This window comes from Protopterus annectens, chromosome 6.part0, assembly GCF_019279795.1.
Source record: "Protopterus annectens isolate FY-2018-M chromosome 6.part0, PAN1.0, whole genome shotgun sequence".
Taxonomy (NCBI): Eukaryota; Metazoa; Chordata; order Ceratodontiformes; family Protopteridae; genus Protopterus; species Protopterus annectens.
The window spans coordinates 1,548,744,674-1,548,771,731 of NC_056737.1; the positions used below are offsets into that span (position 1 = coordinate 1,548,744,674).

At 44.2% G+C, this 27,058-nt stretch overlaps 1 protein-coding gene across 4 annotated transcripts in view; it reads right to left on the reverse strand.

The window, feature by feature from the left end:
• CEP70 (centrosomal protein 70) overlaps positions 1–27,058 on the reverse strand; it is a 2,129,610-nt gene that overhangs the window by 411,357 nt on the left and 1,691,195 nt on the right. For all 4 annotated transcript variants that reach the window (XM_044075003.1, XM_044074999.1, XM_044075002.1 and 1 more), the window contains one exon: positions 5,199–5,342. In XM_044075003.1, coding sequence (XP_043930938.1) covers positions 5,199–5,342 — 144 coding nt within the window. The remainder of the gene's footprint in view (positions 1–5,198; positions 5,343–27,058) is intronic.

Genomic DNA, 27,058 nt, shown 5'->3' on the forward strand with positions numbered 1-27,058 from the left:
GCGAATATGCGTTCCGCTACTTGACAATTGAGAGACCACTCGTAAGGGGTCAGAATGGTGCGACTGAGCTTGTCCGCTAGGATGTTGGACCGACCCGGAATGTGCGTTGCTATGAGAAAGCGATTGGTGGAAATTGCCCATTCCCAAACTCTCATGGCCTCTCGACAAAGAGGGTAAGACCTTGTTCCCCCTTGCTTGTTGATGTACCAGACAACAGACATATTGTCCGATTGAATCGCAATTGTTCCCAAGGGAAGAAAGTCCTGAAGTGCTAGCAACGCTAAGAGCACTGCTCTCATCTCTAGAACATTGATATGCAGTAAGGTCTCTGAATCGTTCCACGTGCCTTGGACTGTCCGGCCCGCAAAGTGCCCCCCCCACCCGAGGCGGGAGGCGTCCGTGGTCACCGTGGCGAGAGGGGGAGAAGCACAAAATGGGCGACCCTCGTGGAGATCCGGGGAGTGGAGCCACCACAAGAGGGACCGCTTGCAAGCCTTGCTGATCGCTATGGGATGATGCATGGGGAGAGCAAGGTATGACCACTGTACTAAGAGCGTCCACTGCAGAATGCGCATATTGAGCCTGGCAAGAGGAAGAAGAGCTATCGACGAAGCCATGGACCCTAGAGCCCTCAGGACCAACTCCGCTGGAACAGAACATGAATGGAGAATGGCCCGCACCTGGAGCTGCAGATTTAGAACTCTGTCCGCAGTGAGGAAGGCTCGTAAACTCCTTGTGTCTAGTCTGGCCCCTATGAAATCTAAGAGCTGAGTGGGCGCCAGGTTGGACTTGTTTGTATTTATTGTGATGCCCAGAAATGGAGCAAGATGGAGAAAGGAGTCTCGCCGAGAGAAGTAGATGCCTTGTTGGGGCGGTAAGGAGCCAGTCGTCCAGGTAGGGAAAGACCTGCACCCCTGAAGCCTCAGGTGGGCCGCTACCACTGCTAGTACTTTGGTAAACACCCTGGGGGCTGTGGTGAGACCAAAGGGAAGGACCCGGAACTGGTAGTGACTGGCTCCCAGCCGGAAGCGGAGAAACCTCCTGGAGCGCCTGTCCATTAGGATGTGGTAGTACGCGTCCTTGAGATCTATCGAGCACATCCAGTGGCCTTCTCCCAGAAGGGGGAGAATAGATTGTAGAGTGACCATTCGATATTTTTCTTTGGGGACTGCCAGATTCAAGAGAGAGAGGTCTAGGATTGGTCTTAGTTCCCCCGTCTTTTTTGGCACTAAAAAGAATCTGGAGTAGAACCCTGATCCGATCTGGTCTGGGGGAACGGGCTGGATGGCTCTTTTCTCTAGCAGATGGCCAATTTCTGCCAAAGCGGCCTCCCTTTGACCGGGGGGGTACGTCGGGGGGGGACTCCTTCTTTGGAAGGTAAGGGAAGGGAATGCGATATGCCCTGGATATGATTTGGAGAACCCAGCGGTCCGATGTTATGGACTCCCATGCCGCTAGGTGCCCCGAAAAACGTCCCCCGACTGCCTCCAGAGTAGAGCAGTCGGGCAACCCCTCAGGGTTGCTGCGCGGGCCGTTCAGAGAAAGGTTCCCTGGACCCGAAGTTTCTGGGAGCCCCTCTGCCTCTAGGGCGGCGTCCTCCCTGTCCTCCTCTGCCACGGAAGGACTGGTTGTCCGGAGCAGGCTGGGACTGCTGCGACTTCCGACACCACATCTTCTTCTGACCCTTTTGGTTCCTAGAATAGGGCCTCTGGGGTGCAGAGAAGCGGATTCCGACGGCAGACAGCGTCTTCCCGTCCTTCTCGCTCTGGGTCAACGTCTCGCGAACGGTCTTGCCAAACAGAGCAGAACCATCAAAAGGGGCGTTCGCAAACAACGCCTTGAAGGGCTCAGAAAAATCGCAGTGGCGGAGCCAGGCCTGACGTCTCGTGACCAGTCCTGTCCCCGCAGCTCTAGCGGCGCCCTCCGTAGCATGGGAGAGTAGCCGCATAGAAGTATTTGTGACTGACCTAAGAGTGGCCATTTTGGTGGAGTGCAGAACTCTGTCCTCCTCCGAAATGGACTCAGGGGGGGATGCAGCGTACTCCTTAATAAGGTCTCGCTGCATCCGAATAACATGTGCCAAATAGTTCAGCGCCCTTACCGAGAAGGTCGCCGAACTGAACATCCGCTTCCCCAAGCGGTCCATCATCCGAGACTCCTTGCTCGGTGGGTGGACTGAGGGAATCTCCTGAGCCAGTTCCCTCTTTGTGGCCGCCATCAACATGGCATCTACAGGAGGCCCCTTACTCCAATGGGTCCTGTCGGAAGGCGGGCTAAGGATTCTATCAGGTCTTTTGGGAATTGGCTCCACGGTGTCCGGTTCCTTCCACGCCCTGGTGGTAATAAGGTCCACCAGGGGGTCGGCAGGGGGGGACACCCAAGAGGTAGACGGGCCCGTTTCGAATGCCTCCAAGAACACGGACTCGTCCGAGGAAGACTTGGGGCAGACCACCCCCCCCTAATACGGAGCATTTCCATGATGTCTCCGAAGGAGACATCCTCGGGGGGTGACCGTGGGGAGCCTTCCCCTTCCTCCAAGTCCGTGTCTTCAGTGAGACTCTCAGGGGAGTCAATGTGCCTCCTTTTGCACGTATGCGTGCGAGGAGCCTCCTCTGGGGGGCTGTCAGAGGAGTCCTCGCAAGCAGCAATTTGCTCCATGGGAGCAACTTGGGGCACAGAAACGGGCTGTCCCAGGGGCCGGATGGTGGAAGCCTGGCCCAGTGCAGAGGGAGCGGGACGGGCGAAGCAAGTGCCGGGGGTCCGGAGACCCTCAACAGAGCCCTCTCCACTACATCAAAAGCCGAAGGGGAGCCGACCTCGACCAAAGGATCCAACAATCGGCTCCCCCTCGGATCCGAAGAGTGGATCGGAGCCGGCGCCAAGCACTCGGATCCGAGGGACAGTGCGCTCCGACACAGACGGCGCCGAAGGAGCACTGATCCCCGGATCCGGCTCGGATCCAGGCTCCGAGATCGGGTCCGGCGCACTCGAGGGCAGGGTCGGATCCGGTACCAAGTACTATCGGCTCCGACCTCCCCGCCCGGCTGCTCGGCTCCAGTTGCTCCGAACCCGGTAGCGGGTCGGAGAAGGAGCAATAGGCTTAAAAGGGTGTTGAGCTCCCGAGGGGAGGCAAGAGCACTCCCATCTGCATCTGGGCCTGGATGAACCTTCTCATCATCCGGTCCAGATCAGCATCGGAAAGGCTATGGGTAGATCTCGACGAGGCTACCGAGGTAGGCCTGGAATGCCTCCTCGATAGCCTCGACGGAGTTCGGTCTCCTCCTCCTCGGGACCCGGTGAGAAGCAAACAGGGGACCGGAGCCGAAGGAGGAGACCGAACCGACGGAGCCGGGGGAGAAGCCCGCTTAGCTGGCGGGGCCGAAACAGAGGTCTCGGCCCGCCGCTTGTGGTGCTTCTCCCTCCGGTCCTTTCTAGATGCATCCCTCTCCTCTCCAGAAGCGGGAGTTTGAGTCCCCGGAGCAGGAGGGGGTGCCACAGGGGGAACAACTGCAGCCGCAGGAGTCCCCGAAGGAGCGGAGGTCGGAGCCGAGTCCGGCGGTAAAAGACCCGCCAAGACCAGCTTGGACCTCCGCTCCCTCAGTGCCCTGGGGTTGAACCCTGCACAAATGGTACAACCAGATGTGAGGTGTTCAACCCCAAGACACTAACACCGAGTGTGGCCATCAGCCGGAGAGAGCTTATGGCCACACTCGGAGCATTTGGAAAATATAGACTTAGGCTGTTCAGCCATAATCTATAAAACCCAAAGTTACTGAAAAGTAACTTAAACAAAAAAGAAAGCACACAGGCCTACACACACACTCATTACAGCGAGGGAGGGAATAAAAATTATTACTGTAACTTAAAATACACTTAAAACAGTCTATATAAACGGGAAACCTACTACTTTCACACAAAAATTAAAAAAGAAAGAAAAAATTCTCTATTTTTCAACAAGAAAAAGTCTACTTAGCTGAGAGCTATGTATCCACATCTAGTTACCAGCGCGGCAAACAAGATCTGAGGTCATGAGGGTAGAGCAGGGCATTATGGGTGAGGGGAGGAGCTGAGAGCTTGGATCCATAGCTGGAAAACTATGCCGGTTCGGATCCGATATCGGATCCATAACCCACAGGTTGCAGACAAATGAATATCCTACTTCAGATCTTGCAGTTTCTGCCAGGCTAGTCTTTTTTGAGATATATTAGATGTTCTAATACAAATAATTTGCATTTCTTTTTTGAACACATTTAGCTAAGGTTATAAATTCAACAAATGAAACATCTTGTTTATTCTTCCAGTTCATTGTTATTACTTTTCTAGCAACAGTCAAAAGTGACCATAAGAGAAACATTTGATGTTTTGGAATTACATTTTGGTGTAGGAACATTAAATAATAGCAATGAATTAGTAATATGACAATTGTCTGACCACAAAGCCTTTAGGAAGCATCTAAAATCATTCCAAAATTGTAATACAACTTTACACTCGATAATCATATGCACCCAATCAACTTCTAATATTTCATCACATCTCCAACATTTTCTTTCTCTATTATTGGAAATGACAGCCATTTGATATGGTGAAAAAAACGGGTCTATATTATAATCTCGAATGTTTAATAGTTCGAATGTATAAACGTCAAACTTTATGCATCGAACTATTAAACAATCAAAACACAATAAAAATATTTGTAAAACAAAAAAAAAAAAAACTAACGAGTGTAGCAAGCCCCCTTGCACCCCCACACCCCCGCTACTTAAATATACCAACTCCGAGATCGCGCTACAGTGTAGGAAAGGGAAATCTTCCCTTTCCGCACCATACTACATTAAAGTGTGATCTCGGAGTTGGTAATATTTAAGTAGTAGGGGCGTGCAGGGGGGGCTTGCCCCCCTGTTTAAACCTGTTAGGGCAAGTATTTGATGTTTAAAATTTTTTTTTTATTTTCGAAGTTACGGAGCTTCGATAATATGGTGTCGTCCATATTGTATTCGATGTTCCATAACTTCAAGATTATAATATAGACCCAAAAAAAACTTCTATTTAAAAATTTCCAGGTGAATAACTTCCAATAAAGAGAAGATGTGGTGTTGTTCAGACAAGTCTGTTTTCTTGACTGACAAGTGCTTACAGTGTGAATTTGTAGTAAAGAAACTAATTTATTTTTCATCAACTAAACATTTTTTTCTTGTTACCTTATCATACTCCACTTCTTCCAGGACAGTATCTATTAACATTTGAAGATCCTCTACTCTCGTACCTTCACTTTGGTCTTTTAAGTCAGGTATTTGCCAAGGTATCACCTTTGCTAACAATTTTCTCAGAGATTTAAACAAATCCTATAGAGATAGAAAGAGAGGATAAAAACATGGGTGACCCATAAAGTTAACACTTTAGAGAACAGCATAAACAATGGCACAGTAAGACATAAAAGAAAAAAAAATAAACAAAATACAATCAGGAAGAAAGGAACAGTGGAAAAAGATAAAACAAACCAAAGGAGCTATTTAACATGCAGAAAGTTTACAGAACTGTTAGCATCCAATACAAGATGCAAACCTTGCACTACACCATACATAGGCATGCATAAGTATGAGTACTCAGTACTAACTAGTCTAAATATAAATTATATTAGAATAAAAATCTCTTACGTGTTGGTATAGCCTGAACTCACTGCAATAAGATGTTAACAGCATTAGACGATGGTAGGTAGTATCAAAGAAAGCAAGAGGTGTGACCATACTCACTATAAAGTACAGCTGTAAGGATACACTCATGTTAACACTAGATGCTTGAATAACATGATTAATGCAGCCGGAAAGTCAGGAAATAAGTAGAAAAACAGACATGTATGCCAGTCGCTTGGTTTGCACCTTCTTAGCCGGTTGATGCTGTTAGGAATTGTTAGAGGCTTGTAGCCTTTAGGAGAAAGCCAGCAACATAAGACTGAGGGACCACCGCACGCACTACTCTCCTTTTTTGGCTTCCAGTAATTGCAAAATGGAAACTACATACAAAAGATTGATCTCTGAGAAATCTAAAGGAGCCTTGCATAACATAAACCATATAAATTTGACCAATAGTAAGATGAAACAGTAATTTAAATGTTATCACCAGAGTGAAAATGTTCCCAATATTCATTAAGGAAGATGGTCATAAAATACATTATCGACAAGATTTTATAACATAGCAAAAAACAAAAAAACTCAAAGCCTGTAAGTGAGAGAGACAACTTTATACAGAGACCATTTTGCACACACACACAGATCTATGTAAATGAAGAAAGGCATCATATCCTGCAGAATTATCCTCTTGTTTGAAAGACAGCTGTTGTGTTGAGCACACACACACACAACTGTACTATATTTATCATAAGGCTCACTGCTGAAGGAATGTCATAAAATGAATGGAGGTGTACCAAGCAGTCTCTTCTACTGCTCTAAGAAGTGAGTGGATGGTCCATTTAAGGTGCAAGTCAAGGCAAATTTTTATTTTCCCCTTATTTTTGCCAACCATTAAACCTCCCTCAATCAGACTCCAGCACATTCATTCCCACATTCTGAGTGTACTCCACATGGAATAAGAGTTACTAGAGGGGACCACCAGTTAGGCAGCCATGAGGGCGGTTTGTGCCACCCACCTCTGCTCCTTCTGCATACTTGCTGTGAGGAAGGGGGAAGTCCCTCATCTCACTGGTTGGGAAGTCTGGCCTACCGCTAGACTTGGGTCCCATGGTAACTCTAATAGTGACCCCAGCAATAGAAAGTACAGTTGTTTACAGTTACCATAAATGTATACGTTCGAGTGTATTCACTGTTGCAGTCATCACATTTGGATTATCCCTGCTAGGGTAGCCCTCAGCCGGCCAGAATACCAGAAGCTTAGTATTTCTGCGTGGGTTACTGTCGCTTCAGGACTGATGTCAGGTCATCAGTAGTATAAAGTAAGACAGCCAACACATTACATCAGTTTTTCTTGCCCTGTCAGGAGCCCCCAATTGGGAACCAGGTTCAGGTGGAAGAACCCCACCAGTAGAAAGTAAATATGAAAATGTCCCTTGTAAGGAAAGAGAAGAAAAAAGAGGGGGATGGAGGGAGGGAAACCAGGACTGCAACAGTGAATACACTCAAACATCTACTTTTATGGTAAGTGTACACAAAGTACAGTTGTGTACACTTACCATAAATGTAGATGTTCGAGTGTATTCACTGTTGCAGTCATTACATTTGGGTTATCCTGCTGGCAGGTTGCCCTCAGCCGGCCTGAATTCCAAAGTCTTGGGTCCTGCATCGGCTGCTGTCGGCCCCTCCCTGTCTTGCCCCAGATGTCAGGTGCCCCCTAAAAGGGTAGCCAAACCACACACATATATATATATATATATATATCTGTATCAATAAATGCACCAATATAAATTTTACCTTCATCTATAAGCAAATACACCACATAGGTTGTATAAATCAGAGAAGGAAAGATAAGATCCACAGAAAAAAGGGGAATGGCGGGTGGGTAACCTGGACTGCAACAGTGAATACACTTGCATCTACATTTATGGTAAGTGTACACAACTGTACTATGTTCTTCGTGTTTCACTGTTGCAGTCATTACATTTGGGTAGAGTCCAAAAGCTGTGGTTGGGATGCTGGAGCTAAACAGCATTAGGATCGGCAATGAGGCCCTGCAGAACTGCAGAGGCAAAGCCTGTCCTTGATTTAGAGTAGAGTGGCAGATGATAATGCTTTGTAAAGGTGTGCACTGAACTCCAAGTAGCCGCCTGCAAAATGTCTGTGGTTGGTACTCTCCTGAGAAAGGCTGCCAAGGTGGCTGCAGCTCTGGTGGAATGTGGCCTAATGCCCTTAGGCACTGGCTTGCCATGGTGTAAATAGCAGAAATGAATGCAGTGGCCTATACACTTAGAAATAGCCTGCTTTGAGATAGCCTTTCCCTGTGATCCTGCAACATATGCCACTAGTAATTGCTCTGTCTTCCTGAAAGCTTTGGTTCTGTCTAAGTAGAATCTAAGCTGTCTGTGTAAGTCCAAAGAATGCAGAATTCTCTCCCCCTTGTTCTGTGGATTTGGATAAAAGGTTGGCAGGTGAATAGTTTGGTTAAGGGACACACTAGACACCACTTTAGGCATAAATGTTGGGCTTGTCTTCAGACAGACTCTGTCCGGATGAAATATGATAAAAGGTTCCACAGCCATGACAGCCTGTAGCTCTGAAACTCGTCTTGTAGAAGTAATTGCTAGGAGCAGAGCTGTTTTCCAAGATAAAAACTTTATATCAGCGGTAGCAGCTGGCTCAAAAGGAGGCAGGGTGAGCTTTTCCAAGACATAGTTGAGGTCCCATGCAGGTAATGGTGATCTCCTTGGAGGCCTTAAATTTGTGGCCCCTCCGAGGTACTGCTTTAATAAAGGATGGGAAAAAATTAGTGGCTCTGTATTGTAATGAGAGAAAATGGCAGAGGCATAAATTTTAACTGATGAGAAAGATAGGCCTTTGTCCAGCAACTCAGTCAAGTATTGCAAAATCTGAGGAATATTTGGTACAGCTGTATCCGTTCCTTGTGCCTGGTTCCAAGCACAGAATCTCTTCCATTTTCCAGCATAAGACTTTCTAGTACTAGGCCTTCTGGCTTCCAGAATGACATCCATCACAGCTTTAGTGAGAGGTGTTTTTTGTATGACTACATTATCCGCCATGCTGCCAGGTTTAATGTTTTGAGTTGGATGTGCAGGATCTGGTTGTTTTGCTGGGACAGTAGACGAAGTATTTGAGGTAAGGTCCAAGTTGGCCATAGAGTCAAGTTCCTTAGGACTGGATACCAGTACTGGCATGGCCAGTCTGGGGCAATCAGTATCATCTTTGGCTTCTCCTGTCTGACCTTTAGGAGTACCCTGGGGAGGAGAGGCAGTGGAGGAAAGGCATATACTGATAGGTTTTTCCAGCTGAAAGACAGGGCATCCACTTTCCATGCTTGTCTGTGATAAGTTCTTCTGCAGAATCTTTTTAGTTGGTAGTTGTGAGGGGAGGCGAATAGATCTATGTCTGGGCATCCCCATTTCCTTGTTATCATGCTGAAGACCTGTGGATCCAGCTTACACTCGTGTGGATCCATGAGGTTTCTGCTTAGTTCATCTGCCAGAGCATTTTCCTTTCCTGGCAGGAACAGTGCCTGCAGATGTACTTGGTAAGTCAAAGCTGTATCCCACAATGTCATGGCTAGTCTGCAAAGGGGGTAAGAGTGTGTGCCCCCTGCTTGTTTATATACCACATGACTGTGGTGTTGTCTGTCTTTATCAGTAGTTGTCCCGGATGAAGTAGGTCCTTGAAGGCTGTCAGGGCATTTTGAACAGCTAGAATCTCTTTTTGATTGATATGTAGATGCATTTGGTTTGAGGACCATGTGCCCTGAATGCATCTTCCCACCATGTGTGCCCCCCAGGCATAATCTGATGCATCCATTGTTAGAGTCTGCCTGGCTGGGGGTAATGTGAATGGCTGCCCCTTGTTCTGGTGACAAGCCTTTGCCCAGCATGGAAACTCCTGTTGTAGGCAGGGAATGAAAGTAATCATTGTTTCCAGGCTGTGGCAATGTTGAGTCCAAACACTTTTTAGGTACCATTGAAGTTTCCTCATATGCAGTCTTGCATATGGGATTAGTAGGATGCAGGATGCCATGAAGCCCAAAGCCTGCAGAATTTTTCTTGCAGATAACTGGGCCATTGTTGCCTACATTTTGAAGTAGGCAGTCAGTTTCCTTTGTTGGTCTGGCGTGAGATAAGCCATCTGGGCAGTTGTATTCAAGCTTGCACCCAGGAATGTTATCTCTTGAGAGGGTACTAGTTTTAATTTCTTTTCATTGACTGTGTACCCTAGGCATGTTAAAATTCTTTTCACAAACGCCAGATGTTGAAGAAGAATGTCCTTGTTCTCTGCTTGAATTAGACAGTCCAAGTAAGGATACATTTGTATTCCTCTTTGTCTGCAGAATGCAATTACTGGTGCCAGGCACTTTGTCAAGTCCCTGGGCGCAGTAGATAAGCCAAAGGGCAGTGCAGAGAATCGGTAATGCATTGAACCAGCCTTGAATCTGAGGTATCTTCTGCACGACTGTCGGAATGGAACATGAAGATATGTCTCTTTTAGGTCTAAAGTCACAACCCAAGCATTCTTGCCCAGCATGGGCAGAAGCTGCTGCAAAGTCAACATTTTGAATTTTGGTATATCCAGGAATGCGTTCAGAATAGATAGATCCAGTATCGGCCTCCAGGCCTTGTCCTTTCTGGGTACCAGGAACAGTCTTGAGTAAAATCCTTGTCCCTGCTCTTGCTCTAGTACTTGCTGAATGGCCCCCATGTCCATGAGGGATGAGACTTGTTTTTGTGCCTCTGCCCATTGATTTTTTGGCAGATCTGGACAGCCGTTTGCCCTTGGCAGAGTATGGAAATGGAATTTGTAGCCTTGAGACACTATATTTAAATCCCACTTGTCCTGGGTTATAATGTGCCAGTTTTGAGCAAAAAGTGCTAATTTCCCCCCTAAGGGTGCTGGCAGAAGATAAGTGCTTGATGTGGGCAGGCGAAAGTCATTGGGACTGTTTTCTGTATGTTTGTGCTTTATCTTCTCCAGCTTTGGAGGTAGAAGCACCCCATTGTTTTGACCTGTAAGAACCTTGCGCCTGGGATCTGCCCCTAGGGCATCTGAATCTGCCCCTTTGAGGTCTGTCTGACACAGGAAAGGACCAATTTTTGGTAGGCCAGTGTCTACTAAACCTAGGTGGCTGTACTTGTAAAAAATCTTTAACAGTTTGCATAGATTTAGTTTTGTCTTCCATTTTCTTTAACACCACTTTTGCCTTAACACCAAACAAAGTATCATGCTGTAAAGGTGAATCTAGTAATTTAACTTTAACATGATCAGGCAGATTTTGTTCCTTTAACCAAGCATGCCTCCTAATTACAGAACCCGTAACTGCAGCTCTGCAGGAGGCCTCCAAAGAATCAAAACCACATTGCAAAGTATGCTTTCCAACTTGTTCAGCTGCATGCAATAAATCCTGCATTTCCTTGTTTTCAGCACATTCAGAATTAAACATTTTCTGCTTAAGCAACCCCATGACATGTTGCTGATACTTGAGCATATGAAACTGACAGTTTAAGGCCCTAATAGCCAAGGTTGCAGATGTGTAAACCTTTTTTCCCCATCTATCCAGAGCCCTTGAATCTCTGTCAGAGGGGGTTGGGTTTTTTGCCGTCGATGCCTTAACACCCTTTGGACCCTGTGAAATAGTTTCTGGGTCAGCAGCAGGGTTCTTAAAAAGAAATTTGTGGGAGTCAGGAACCCTGTAATATCTGTCTGGTTTAACAGGAGCTGGAGGTAAGGAGTCAGGAGTCAAACTGGACTCTGAAAACACATCTTCTACAATGTCTAACACAGGGGGAATGGCTAGAGGCCTGTGCTGAGGTAGTAAAAGGAAATCCCTGAGCCTCTTTTTAGATTCTGAAAAATCTTGGCTTTCCCAGTGAAAATACCCCTCATGGTATGCAAGGTTTCCCCAAAGGAATAATCCTCAGGAAGGGATGCTGAAGATATAGACTCTTCAGCATCAGAGACCTCATAGGGGGGCAAAGAATATCCCTGATCAGAAGAGGAATCAGAAGAAATAGAAACCTGATCTGAAGAGTCAGTCAGTGTCTTGCCTAGGCCTCTTATCAGGAGGGGTTGGGAACCCCTGATCAAGGTAATCAGGTCTTCGGCCATTTTGATAATCTGTTTTTGGGCATAGCTCATGAGTTTGTTTCTTTGCTTTAGTCTTTGTCTTTGAAGCTGAAGTCGTTTTAATGTAAAGATGTTGAGGTCTGAATACACCCTCAGAAGCCGGTACCTGCTCAGCGGCTCCGGACCCATCTGAGGGATTAGCATCCGAGGCTCAAATACCTTGAGTATCCAGAGGCATGTCCGACTCCACGTGGGAGTCAGTAGCGGCCTGCGACTCTAAAGTAGCGGGTGTCAGGGGCTGCGAAAGCGCCTCACTGAGAACCGGCAACTGGCTTAGGAGAAGCTTCGTCGTCGGTTTTGGGCCTCGGTTGTTTTTCTCTATCCTTTTCCTTGCGTTTTTTTGTAAACTCCGGTAGTCGGATGGCTATCCGACGACATTTCAGGTTAATTAAACTGGCTACCAAAATACTTTGAAGCAAAACTATACCGACGCTTAATATTGCGTTGGTTAAATTTAGCACAAAACCGACAACCAGAAACGTTATGATCAGGGCCTAGGCAAGGAATACAGTAGGAATGAAAATCCTAATGCGATATTTGCTTTCCACAAGTAACACAATTATTAACTTTTTCTGACATCGGTCTGGAGCAAGAAAAGTTTCTCCAATGGGGTACTTAGCTTTAAGTAGAAGACTTCGGTTCTGAAACTCAAACATGAAAATTTCAGGAGTCGGCCAACCGGCACTTGCAAACTGCTTCTGCTTCGGGCACCGTGCGGCAAGAAAGACTGAAGAAAATGGCGTCGGCTGCTTCTTTTATACCCCTGATGACCTGGCATCATCACAGCTGATGCAGCAGCTGACAGCAGCCGATGCAGGACCCAAGACTTTGGAATTCAGGCTGGCTGAGGGCAACCTGCAAGTAGGATTACCCAATGACTGCAACAGTGAAACACGAAGAACATCTGTGCTATGTTCATGTTTCACTGTTGCAGTCATCACATTTGGGTTGATTCCCAAAGCTGAGGAAAAGGGTGGAGGCAGTCAAGGAGACTAAGGGCTGGCTAGGATGCCCTGCAAGACTGCAGAGGCAAATCCTGCCCTGGATTTGGAGAAGACAGGCAGGTGGTAATGTTTGGTAAAAGTGTGAACAGATGTCTAGGTGGGAGCCAGCAGGATGCCCTTGGTGGGGACTACTCTGAGGAAAGCTGTAGAGGTGGAGACTGCTCTGGTGGAGTTGGTCCTGACCTCCTTAGGGGGGGCTTTCCATGTTGCTTGTAACAAAAATGGATGCAGTGTGCTATCCATTTGGAAACTGTTTGTTTGGAGATGGCTTTGCCCTCTGCCCCTGCAGCAAAGCTAACCAGCAATTGATCACACTTTTTGAAGGATTTAGTCCTGTCTAGACAGAATCTGTGTTATCTGTGCACATCTAGAGAGTGCAGGATCCTTTCCCCCTTGCTCTGTGGGTTAGGGAAAAAGTTGGGCAAATGAAAGGATTGGTTGAGAGCCACACTGGACACCACTTTGGGCATGAAGGATAGGTTAGTCCTGAGGGAAACCCTGTCAGCATGGAAAATGATGAAGGGCTCCACAGTCATGACTGCTTGTAGCTCGGAGACCCTTCTGGCTGAAGTGATGGCCAGAAGGAAAGCTGTCTTCCAGGAGAAAAAAAATTATCTCTGCTGAAGATGCTGGTTCGAAGGGGGGCAGGGTGAGCTTTTCCAACACAAAGTTAAGGTCCCAAGCTGGGGTTGGTGCTCTTCTGGGTGGTCTCAATTTGCTCGCCTCTCTTAGGAATTGCTTGATCAGAGGGTGTGAGAAAAGGGGCTGCTCAGTGGGGAAATGAGCAGAGATAGCAGAGGTATGAGTTTTAATAGAGGAAAAAGAGACTCCACTATGTAGCATGTCAGCTAGGTAATCCAGGATGAGTGGGAGGAAGGGCTGTGCAGTATTGGCTCCCTTAGCCTGAATCCAGGTGCAGTACTTTTTCCATTTGTCAGCATAGGACTTTCTAGTGCTAGGGCATCTGGCCTCACATATAACATCTACAACCTGTTTCCTGAGGTTGGCAGATTGAACGGTGGTTAGGGAATAAGACAAGCTGCCAAATTGAGGGTCTGCAATTAGGGATGCATGAATTCTCCTTCCTTCTGGGTCAGGAGGGTTGGGGTCTGAGTGAGATGCCATGGTGGCAGTGGGGACAGGCTGCGCAGCAGTGGGTACCAGTGCTGATGAGGCCAGTCTGGAGCAATACGAATTGTCCTTGTTTTTTTCTCCCTTATTTTGAGCAGTACCCTGGGAATGAGAGGTAGTGGATGAAAGGCATAGACTGAAAAGACTGACCCAGGTGAAGGACACGGCATCCACTTTCCAAGCCATGCAGTGATGTTCCCTGGTGTAGAACTTGCTGAGCTGATGGTTGGTGTGGGAGGCAAAGAGGTCAACCTTTGGGGTGCCTCATTTCTGAGATATTAGGGTGAAGGTTCTTTTGTCTAGATGCCACTCGTGTGGGTCCAGAAGATTTCTGCTTAAGTTGTCTGCCAGAGAGTTTAGAGAACCTGGCAGGAATTGTGCTAACAAGTGGAGTTGCATGGCAGAGGCTGTGTGCCAAAGGGTTATGGCCAGCCTGCATAGAGGGTAAGAGCGAGTCCCTCCCTGCTTGTTGATATACTACATCACAGGGGTGTGGTCTGTTTTGATCAGAAGAGCCCCTGGGGAGAGAAGGGGCTTGAAAGCTGTCAAGGCGTGCTGGACAGCTATCATCTCTTTTTGGTTGATGTGCAGATGGATTTGCTATAGGCTCCATTGGCCCTGTATGCACCTGCCATCCAGGTGCATACAGGGCCAATGGAGCCCACAGCTATCATCTCTTTTTGGTTGATGTGCAGATGGATTTGCTGTGGGCTCCACTGGCCCTGTATGCACCTGGATGGCAGGTGCATACAGGGCTCCATTGGCCCTGTATGTACCTGCCATCTAGGTGTGCACCCCAGGCATAGTGTGATGCATCTGTGGTGAGGGTCTGGGTGGCAGGGGTGGTGAGGAAGGTAGTCCCTTGTTGTGGGAGCATGCTGCTGCCCACAAAAGAAAATCTTTTCTGAGGCAAGGTATCATGGGGATAAGAGGTTCCAGGTCTTGAGAGTGTTGACAACAAAGGCTTTTTAGGTACCACTGAAGTTTCCTCATATGCAGTCTGGCATATGGAATGAGTATAATACAAGATGCCATGAACCCCAAAGCTTACAGGATTTTCCTTGTAGATAACTGGGGTCTGGTGGCTAGCTGACAGAAGTAGGCTGTCAGGTAAGTTTGCTTCTCTGGTGTAAGTAATGCCATCTGGGATGCTGTGTCCAGGCTTGCTCCCAGGAATATAATCCTTTGGGTGGGTAATTGTTTGGATTTCTTTTCATTGATTGTGTACCCAAAGGAGGTCTGTAGAGACTTTACAAAGGCCAGGTGCTTGAGCAGCTTTTCCTGGTTATCTGCCTGAATTAGGCAGTCGTCTAAGTATGGGTAAATCTGGATATTCCTTTGTCTGCAAAAGGCATTGGCCGGAGCCAGACATTTTGTGAAATCTCTGGGAGCAGTGGATAAGCCAAAGGGAAGTGCAGAGAACTGAAAGTGCAGAGATCCTTCCCTGAAACTTAGATATTTTCTGCATGATTCCCTGATAGGAATGTGGAGGTAGGCCTCTTTTAGGTCTAGGGTGCCTAGCCAAGCATCCTTGGAGATCATGGGTAGCAGCTGCTGGAGGGTGAGCATTTTGAATTTTGGTATCACCAGGAAGGTGTTTAAAATGGATAGATCGAGGATGGGGCGCCAGGTGCCCTCTTTTCTGGGTACCAGAAAAAGTCTGGAGTAGAAACCTTGGACTTTCTGTTCTGCAGGAACATGCTCTATTGCCCTCATAGAGAGCAGGGAAAGGACTTGCTTTTGCACCTCTGCCCACTGGTTTGGAGGTAGATCTGGGAACCTTTTTGTAGTTGGAAGGGTGTGGAAAGAAAATCTGTATCCCTGGGACACTACGTTGAGGACCCAACGGTCGTTGGTAATGGTGGCCCAGGTGCTTGCGTGAAAGGAAAGTATTCCTCCTAGGGGTACATGAAGGTGGGCAGAGGGGGTGGGGGAGGAGAGTCATTGTGAGTTCTTACTATGAGGGGGTGGCTTAGAACTCCCTGTTTTTGAAGTTGAAGAAGTCCACTGATTAGATCTCTGCATTCCCTGTAGCTGCTGTCTGGGAGGTCTGCTTCAAAGGGGTCTGGGCTGAACTGACCTGGTGGGAGTAGGAAAGGGCCAATGCTTGGAGGGGCAATGTCTGCTGAACCTGGGTGGCTGGACCTGTAAGAAATCCTTAACCATCTGCATATATTTAGCTTTTTCTTCCATCTTTAAGACCTCTTCTGCCTTAGTGCCAAATAAGTTGAATTTGTGCAAAGGTGCATCCAACAATTTAGATTTAACATGGTCTGGCAATGGCTGTTCCTTAAGCCATGCATGCCTTCTAAGGACAGAACCAGTGACTGCTGCCCTGCAAGAAGCTTCTAGGACATCAAAACCACAGTGCAAGGTGTGTTTAGTTACTTGACTTGACTTGCAGAATGCATTAACTCTTGTAACTCTTTAGATTAAGCAGAAGCAGGGAGGGAAGACACTTTTTTTTGAGGAGTTCCAGGGTATGTTGCTGAAATTTTAGCATATGGAATTGGCAATTTAGTGCTCTGATATAGCAAGAGTAGCAAAGGTGTATACTTTTTTACCCCGTATGTCTAGTGCTCGGGAATCCCTATCTGAGGGGGGTGTGATTCTTACCAGAGTTTGCTTTAATTCCTTTAGGCCCTTGAGAAATTATCTCAGGGTCAGCAGTAGAATTTTTAAAAAGAAATTTGTATGAGTCAGGGACTCTAATACCTGTCTGGTTTTCTGGGTGTAGGAGGGAGGGTTGTCAGGAGTCAAACTGGATTCCAGGAAAACATCTTCCACAACATCCAGGACTGGGGGGAAGGCCAGGTGTCTGCGCTCTGGAAGATCTAAGAATTCCGAGTCTCTTTTTAGACTGAGGGTGGTCCTGACATTCCCATTGGAAATGCTCCTTTAAGGTATAAAGGGTTTCCCCAAAGGAAAAGTCCTCGGGGGGGAGACGATGAAGGAATGGAGTCCTCTGCATCAGAATCCTCATAAGCAGAGAGGGGTTGCATGTCTTCATATTAAGATGCATCAGAGTCATCAGACTCCTGTTCAGACAAACCTACTGGGGACAGATCTATTTTTCTTTTGGAAGGGGTAGCTTGGCTTCCCCCGATAAGCATGATAAGGTCTTCCGCCATTTTAAGCATTTGAGACTGAGGCAAGGAAGCAGGTGCCTGAGAATGGGTTGTTGGTTTTTTGGGTGTGGTTTGTACCCTGGGCCTTAGAAACTCAGTAGTTTCCGAAAGAACAGTAGACGTGAAAGAAATTGTCAGTTTGTGTCGAGAGTCAGTAGTGCGAAGTACTTCCTTGGAAGCCGGTGTCTGCTCAGTGGCTCCAGACCCATCCAAGGGAGAGACAACCGCAGGATCCTTAGTCAAAGAAGAGTTTTGCGGAATACTGGACTGCGAAAGGGTCTTGGTAGCGGCCTATAAATCCATATAAGTGGACATCAGGGGCTGCAAAAGCACCTCACTGAGGACTGGAGAACTGACTACTAGCTTAACAGAAGCATCGTCGGTCGGTTTGGATCTGTGCAGTCTCTGTATTTATCTTTACGTTTTTTTCAGATCATCTGCTGTCGGATGGCTTAACGAAGCCATATCGGAATTCAAGGACTGTAAATGAAAATATCTAGCTACAATAAGGGGCCAACAATGTATAGTTTTGGCATTGAACAAAGCACAAAAGTGACAGCGGGGGACATCGTGGTCTGGGCCTAAGCAAGTGATGCAGCAAGAATGAAAGTCTCGGTGTGGTATTTGCTTTCCACAGGCGAGATAATTGTTAACTTTTTCTGCCATCGGTTAGTGCAAGAAAAAAGGATCCCCAGCGGGGTACTTAGCTTTACAAGACTTCAGCTTCAATTCGGAAGACGAAACTCAGGTAGCGGCCGACCAGCACTTGTGTGAACTGCTTCTGCTTCGGGGTCCGCAGCAAGAAAGACTGATGTAATGGCGTTGGCCACCTTACTTAATACTACTGACAACCTGATGTCAGTCCTGAAGCGATAGCAACTGATGCAGAAATACTAAGCCTCTGGTATTCGGGTCGGCCAAGGGCTACCCTGGCAGGGATAACCCAAATGTGATGACTGCAACAGTGAAACATGAAGCACATCTATACAGTGCTGAACCCATACACTCCCCAATAAGCAGTGTGCATTTCGCTGAACACAGGGTATGAAGGCATTCCTTCATGGTCCTAAGCCCACTCCTAATGGCTTCCGAGAGAATCTGCATTACCACAGGAGCTTTCTACACCCTCTCCTAACACGTACATGCTTCCAAACACATACCCACAAGGGCTACCATCACAGTCATGGAAGTGCTAAACCCATATCCGTCCCTTTTTTGTAGTACTTGCTGTGCAAATGGAGGCTTGTACAGGAGCAAACTTGCACACTGGGAACTGCCAATTCCCATCCCTTTCCATCTGGATGGATAAATTAGTGCAGGCTACTTTATCAACCCTCCCCACCCAATTCGTCTTGCGACAAAGATGCTATCTGAACTTGGGTCATCTGGGACAGAGTCAAGGCTTCAACCCTCCGCACCACACAGTGGAGCAGCAGCCAAAGCAAATACAGCTTTAACACTAGACTGGATATCCAATCTTTATGGTTTGAAAAAATGCGTGAACTGATGTCACAACAGCAGCCTTACAAATTCTTTGCAAAATATACAATCATAGTAAAAGCTAAAGTGGTAGCTTCCAACCTGGTGAAGTGTGTCCTAACCTTTCTACTAACAGTTTCTCTTTATTTTAGATAACAGTAATTGCAGTTTGGTAAACTCTTAAAAAGTGTCTGTTTTGTAACCAAATAATTCTATTTCTGTTTCATAAATGAAACAGTCGATATGTCACAGAAGTTTCTTTTTTTGAATACAGTACCAGATTTGTCAGTGGAAATCTGCAATATGAAAAATTGTTTTATCCCTGTTCTTTTGTTTAGGAAAGAAAACAGCCAGGTAAATGGAGTTATTTAGAGTTCACTAAACTATTTTTTGGTGTAAAAAGAGGGATATGTTACGAGGGTCACACTGTCTTTACAGAAGACCCTGTAGAGCTGCTTACAATTTACAGCCTACAATTCATGACGTGGACCTGTTGCTTTTTCACCACACACCAACAAGAAATTCTGATCCATTTAGAAAAGTATGATTTTTGGTGGCAGGCCTTTTCACTTAACATACTCAGCAAGTGATCATGGGGACCATAAGATACCTAGCCATATACACGTTTAATTGGATAAAATTCTTGCCATCCTTTTCAAGCACATAACAGTGCTGACCTCCAAAATGGGGCAGGGCTGTACATGGATAACCTTAGGTTAAATGTGGCTATCCATCCAGTCAATAAGACTAGCCTTAAAGTAGCCAAAGTAGTGAACTTATTCCATAGGCAAGGAATATGTTGTTAGAAACCAATCCCTCCAGCAAGTCTTATTTGTTGGTGTAGCTTTATTTCCTTAGTGCAGGTGTTTGCAGAGCTACTGGATTTGTGAAGAAACAGGAGTGGGTCTTTCATGGTTCGAAAAGTGAGACACGGGTCACGTCTTAGTAAACTGTAGATGAAGAACTACAAAGAGAGTTGCATTAATCTACCAGGGTAGTTGAAGGATTAAACACCTTAATTTAAAGACGGATTCATTGGAATAGTGGTGGACTTGCTTTTGGTTTTACTATTTTACTTTATTCCTTCCGTCTATTCCAACAACATGGCTGAGAGAGTGGAAATGGATGAGATTGTTGAACTTGATTACAATCCCAGTACCTCCAGTTATGGAGGTAAGAGACTTACGAATCTACTACAAAAACTTCCACAAACAGCTAACCCTTTGATTAACTGTGATAATATGGAGGAAGACAGTGAAACAAACTGTGGATATAATCAATCTTAAAACACAGCTGTTTGTATTGGAAAAAGAATTATACAAACTCAAGAGAAGTCAATATCAAAAATTTCACCTTGAGGCTTGTATATCTGAGAACATTATTCCGCGTGGGCTACATGTTTTAAAAATGCCCGCGTTTACCAATAGTGATGATATTTTTTCTGAGTGTTTTCTGAGTGGCAGAAAGTAAATTTACAGACCAGCCTTAACTATATGAAGTTGCTGGTTGCTGCTGCTGACAGAGATGTACACATACTTCTCCAATCGGTGAATGATAAGTACTGTGCACTGATTACTATATATCCTGAATAATTACTGGATTCATATGTCAATGAGCTACTTGATTCTGTACGGAGCTATGAAAATAAGCTACAAGAAACTAAAGTAGCCAAAATGTGTAGAGATCGTAGAGATTTTTGGCTTGGTAACATTTTTGTTTGGCCGAGAAATAATACATCTAGAGCGGACAATGGGATATCTATGTCCGCTGTATGAGAAGCGTTGACTGTTACCATGACAACCACATGTTCACCAGAAGTGATGGGAGAATGGAGAGGTAAGAGTTCGTTGAAGGATGACGTCAGTACTCCCAAGGTTAATGATAACGACAATCTGCATACGTCCTCTACTGTTGTTGAGGAACCTATGGTACTTAAGAAAGTTTTAGTGACTACAACGATTGTACATCAAGGAACGGAGGGTTCCAGTATATTGCAAAACGATGATCTGTTGGATTCTGGCAGTAAAATCCCTTTAGGTCAGCTTCCTTTGCAGTTCCCACTGCCGATAAGAGAACAGAACTTAAAGGAGCTGAAAGAAAGAGGAAGGAGTCGCAGCAAATGGGAAGGTACTATACAACAAACCAATACGATAAAGAAAGCCTTTTTGAAAACGACAAAACAAGCTTAGTTTTTAACCTTTCCAGGGTTGAATTAACTGATATAGAAATCAGTGTCCTACAGAAAGGTCTTTCTTTTGTTCCTACTGAATATACTGAATTACTAAGGCTATTTTTGACATTAAAATGTTTGCCAGAAATTTGATGCTTAAAATAATGTATTTTAAGCATGGTGATGGAAATAATTGTGTTAATGAACCTGACAGTAGCAAATTTTAGGAGACCGAGCACATATGTTCCTAAAGTTAATAGCTTGATTACAGTATTTGAGAAATTATCTATACAGGATATATATGATCTAAAATTTAAACAGAAGAACTAACATAACCGAAAATATTTTAATTTGAATAGGATGGAAAAAGCCGCCTTAAGAGACCTTGAGACGAATGTTAGTATTATTATTAGACCTGCAGACAAGGGAGGACCTTTGGTGGTATTGGATCATAGTTGGTACATAGAAAGAATGTGTATTATGTTAGCTGATACTTTGTTTTATGAAAAAATTACACTGCCACAAACTAAATTGATTATATATGATGTTGAGATTTTATTGAAATGTCTCTTAGATATGGAACTGATAGATGAATCACCGTTTTCTTGTTTCTTTATAAGTAAGCCCACTGTACCACAAATACAAGGACTCCCTACAATTCATAAAGATTGTTTAAATCCACCCCTTAGGCCTATTGTTTCAGGGAGAAACTGGAGTACTGAAACAATTTCTATTTTTGCAGAGAAACATCTGAGACCAGTTCTTGACAGAATATGTCATGTACTCAAGGACACTGAACATTTCCTTAGTGATTTGTACCATTTTATTGAGGAATATGGGTCACTGAATGGTATGTTTGTCACTATGGATGTGGTATCTCTCTTCACTGTTATACCCAATTCTGAAGGGATTATAAGAGTACAGAAATTTCTTAGTGAATATTCATATTATGATTCAAGTAAAATTACTTTGATAGTAAGGTTATTAGAAATGGTTTTGAATCATAATATATTTGTGTTTGAACAGCAATACTTTAGACAATGCAATGGTGTGGCTATGGGCACATCTTGTGCCAATAGCTACGCCAATACTGTATTAGTAGATTGGGAAATGCATCATGTGTTGCAAAGACCCTATAAAAATTATGTTTTATTTTACAGGAGATTTGTGGATGATCTTTTCATCCTGTGGGGAGGTACTCCTGAAATATTTGCTGATTTTGTTGAATATCTGAATGGTTCTACACTCTTCCTGAGGTTTACTTATGAATGCTCTAGAAATGCAATTAATTTTCTTGACATCACTATTATTAGAGATGAAGCTACAGGGGTTTACACTAGACTATATAGTAAAGAGTGTTATGTTAATCATTTATTACACAGAGATTGTGCACATCCCCCACGTTTTTAGAAATGTGGTCCGTAATCAAGCTTATAGGGCCTCACGTTTGAATGTTAGAGATACTGATTTTACTTCTCACTTGGAAACAGTTGCGAAAAGTCTACATGCGAGGGGATATGAGAATGACATGGTTTTATCCAATGTTAGGGATATCTCAAAAAAGAGGAGTATGTTTGCTCAGCCATATTATTCAGCAAAAAGAAGGAATCTAGAAAGTTTTAGGTGCTCCAAGGAAACTGATGTTAAATTGAGGGTCCCTATGTGTTATACAGCAGATGTTCATGACTATATGAATATAATCAACAAACACTGGAGTATCGTTACTACTGAGACTGAATTATTGCCATATTTGGACAGAACACCAAGATTTATATTCAGGAACAATAAGTCATTGAGACGGAGGTTATGTTACACAAAATCTGTAGCTGTTAACAGAGAAAGAATTGGTACGAGGCCATGTGGTAGATGCAAGTACTGTCAATACTTGGACATTAGTGGTAAGTTTCTTCATCCTGATCAAATGAAAGAATACACCTTTAATGTATCTGCCACTTATAATAGTGAGCACATAGTGTTATCTTGCATACTGTATCGTGTGAAAAAATTTTTATATTGGCAAAACTGATAGATTGTTCAAAGAACGAATCAGAGAGCATATTTATAATATTTCTAAGCAGAATAAAGCAAATGCTCTTGCCAAGCATGTGCTTAATACTAATTCCACACATTGTTTTAAGTTTATAGTTATTGGGAGAATAGTGGAGGATGTAAGGTTAGGAGATATATGTTTAAGAACTGAGGAATTGGAGGCAAAATGGATAGTCAGGATGAGGGGAGATGCAGGCTGTGGGCTTAATGAATGTGTTCCCTTTAGACCTAAACTCAAGTCCAGATTTGTAAAGCGATAACTGATGAATCTATGCAAATTGTTTTTTTTATATATTTTCATATATTTTCAGTTGCTTTTGTGCTGTGCTTTTAATTGTATGTATTTCTTTAATTGTGATATTAGTTTCAATAAGTCTTGGTCAGGTGATTTTTATCAGTGTATTTAAAGGGTGTGGTTTAATTGTGCAGTTTTTACACCTGAAGAAGCGATAAGTGAAAGCGCTTGTGTTTGTGCACAGTAATGTTCTTGTTTATTATTCCAGCCTTGAATGTGTCTGTGTTTTATATTTTTGATTGTTACTTGCCTTAAAGACACATTCGTTGGAATAGTGGTGGACTTGCTTTTGGTTTTATCTTAATTTTCTTGGTTAGAAATCCTTGGAGCCTTCCCTGTTGGGAGATGTGCTTGCATTTGTACATACCAAAGGAGGCACTGTATTCAAAGATGTGTCTGAAGAATATAATGGTGGGTGACTTATGCAGACCTTGAAGGCACTTCCCTTAGAAATTAACAGGGCCAGATAAGAAGGATTTCATGACTATGGTGGAAATCAGGTGGATAACTGTCTCATTCAGTCAAAGTACCCAGGTCTCTTATGACTGTAACTGTCTGAAGAAGAGTACCACTTTTAACATATTAAGTGATAGCAACTTCTCTGCCAAACACTACTGTGCTGTAGTTTATTTCATTTAGTTTCAGACCAGTTTTAATACAGCATGTATGTGCATATTCCAGCCCTTACTGAAACTGTTTTGTAATAGTGGATGAGCAGATAATGTCCAGTTTGCAGTCAACCACACTTCTGGGACATGGACTTGGATTGTCTGCAAAATACATGCCAAACAGGAGAGAACACAGAACTGATCCCTGTGGCACCCCACTAATTACAATTTTATATTCAGAGATGTAATGAGCAATTTTCACAACCTAGGATCTGTTGTACAGCCAATCTGCAAGTCAGTGGACAATGTATGGGTTTAGGTTTACCAACATTAACTCAACTCACAGGCGGTCGAGTCCACCTGTGCGAGTCCCACATTGTGAAGGTTGGAATGTCAAACACTAACATTACTGACTACCCAAATATGCTCCCTTTTGGACCAATGATAATGCTTATTGCTGGGTCCAGAGTAGTAGGGAGTTTCAAGGTTCGGTGTTTGTGTCGGGTATACTGGAATTTGGCATTCAGATTTTTGCTGAATGGTGTTGACCATATGAAGACTTGACCATCTGTGAGTAGAGTTAATGATAGTAAACCTTGGGTTTACTTTAAACTTGTCTAATTTTTCAATACTACTACTACCATGGGAGATCATGTCAAAAGCCTCAGTCTAGTCAAGATAAGCAGTGTGCACAGAATGATGACTGTCTACAGCCCAAGTAACCTTTAAAAAGAAGCTTACTAGGTTTAGGAGACAGGAATTGCCCCTCACAAAACCAAAGAGTTTGGGATTTACAGATAGTTCAGTTGACACTATCTGCATAAATGAGTTCTGCAATGATACATTCCATGGGTTTGCATAAAAGGCTGGTGAGGCTGATAGATCTAGCATTATTTAGGTCTGTGTAAGGGCCACTGCTGCATCAGGGAGTCACAGTGATTGTTCTCTAGGCATCAGGAGCATCTGTAGATAGACTAAGGATGAACAGTTTAAATAGAGGCTCAGATACTGCATACTTGGCACTGGTGAGAATGCAGCTTGGTATGTTGTCCAGTCCTATGGAGCATTATTTTTTAATGCTGTGTTAAAGTGACCATCACTGAAGAGAGTATTGGGTTGAATTCTCTTAAGGCCTGTCTTTGGCCTAGTGGTACCTCCCCCACCACCAAATGAAACCATCTTTAGTGACTTCTCCAAGGGAAAAGTACTTCAGCTTGTGGAAGACCTTTGCAAAATTCCCCAAAATACCTCCAATCAGACCTGCATTCATCTCTTACTTTTCCCAGCACCTGAACAGTTGCATAGAGAAGTTAGTACCCTTCAGCCCCAAGTATAACAGTAAATTCAGGAAAAAACTTTCCCGGTGGAACTTCCATATTAATAAACTGTATAACAAAAGAAAGGTAATAAAAGGTTGCAAGAAATCCCCATGTCCCAACCTCAGACTAAACAAACATGCCAGCAAAGAATTTAAAAATGCTATTAGAAAATGTAAAGCAGACTTTGAACTTAAGGTTGCTAAAGAGTCCAGACAAAACTACAAATCTTTCTTTAGTTATTCATGCCAGAAAATTGAGTAATAATACCCAACAATGCACTTAGCTCATTCATGTCATCACTCATTTTGATTCTGAGGATACAGCTAATATAGTCAGACTTATTGCTAACTTAACTCTTCTTAGCCAAATTGTTGCCCCATAATGCCCAAGAATTTAGTTTCTCCTGAAATCACCTTGGAATAAATCTTAGAATCTAATAAGTAGGACCAGACAACATACCACACTGCACTCTCATCATTGCCCAGTATGCACAATTCTTCTAGAATGGATAAAAAGAAGTTATGTACCTACCATAACATTCCATGTTAGTTGTCTTCATCTCGCCTTCCTTCTTGCTGTTTGGGATCGGAGCCGATCCTCGGCTCCGACTCAGCCATCTTCTATAGCTTGAGAGCTGTTTACTGGCTCGAGGCTACCCCTTATCCCAGAATGCCCAGCGTCAGCTACCCAGATCTTGTTTGTGATAGCACACACTAGACATAAGTAGAGTAACCAGTTACCTAAAAACTGGTTGTCCAATACACCTAAACAAGGAAAGAGTCAAATTACCTGGCATGTGAAGTAATAAAAGATACTCAGCCAGTGAAAAACAAAAGGAATTCCTCTCAATCCTCTAGGAAGGGGGAACGAGGGAGGGACGCAAGAAGGAAGGCGAGATGAAGACAACTAACATGGAACGTTATGGTACTAGCTTCTTTATGTTAAGTTGTCCATTTCGCCTTCGTTCTTGCTGTTTGGGACAACGTCCCTAGCACCTAAAATTCTGGGTGGCTTATTGGAACAGAGTCTTCAGAATAGTAGAACCAAAGGAAGCTCTGCTCCGGGAGACCATATCCACCTTGTAATGAGAGATAAAAGTATGAGGGTTTGCCCAAGTGGCAGCTGCACAGATTGAGCCTATGGGCAACCTAGACTGAAAGGTTACAGAGGTGGCTAATGCTCTAGTAGAATGACCTTTTGGTTTAGCTGGTAGCTCTATTTCGTAACTGATAAATTAAGGCAATAGTATCACATAACCATCTGGATAACGTCACCTTAGAAACTGGAAGGCCTTGTTTGTTGATAGCATAAGAAAGAAATAACTGGTCTGACTTTCTTAGTTCCTTAGTTCTATGCAGGTAAAAACACAATTGCCTGTGCACATCCAGTTGGTGGAGCTTGTATTCTGCCTTGTTGCTGTGATTGGGAAAGAAAACTGGGAGATCTATGGATTGATTTAAATTGTTCAATGAGCAGACTTTAGGAATAAAGGATGGATTGGTCCTCAAAGAAACTCTGTCATTGTGAAACACCAGGTAAGGAGGATGAACACATAGTACTTGAAGTTCTGAGACACGTCTAGTTGAAGTGATAGCAACCACAAAAAGTGTCTTCCAATAAAGAAATTTTAAGGAACATGATGCTGCCGGTTCAAAGGTAGGCAAATTTAAGGAAGCTAAAACTAAATTGAGATCCCAAGGAGGAGGAGGAGGATCTCTAACTGGGGGTCTAAGAAGAGATGTTCCTTTCATAAAGGCCTTGCAGAGCTTATGAAACATTATGCTAGAATTTAACATACCGATATTAAAATAAGAAATGGCAGCTAGCTGTACTCTAATGGTAGAGGAAGCCGCACCAGACTGAAAAAGTTGTGCTAGAAATTCAAGAATTTCATGGACTGGAGAAAGGATCCAAACTTCTAGATTCTGCCCAGTAAGAAAACAGTTTCCATTTACTAGCATACGTTTTCCTCGTAGTAGACTTATGTGAGGAAACAATAATATCATGGACTGCTGGGGAGATACTGGAAAGCCTGGCTATGAGAGCTGGAGAGTTTGAAGGGATTGGTGCAACCCACCTGACTGATGAATCA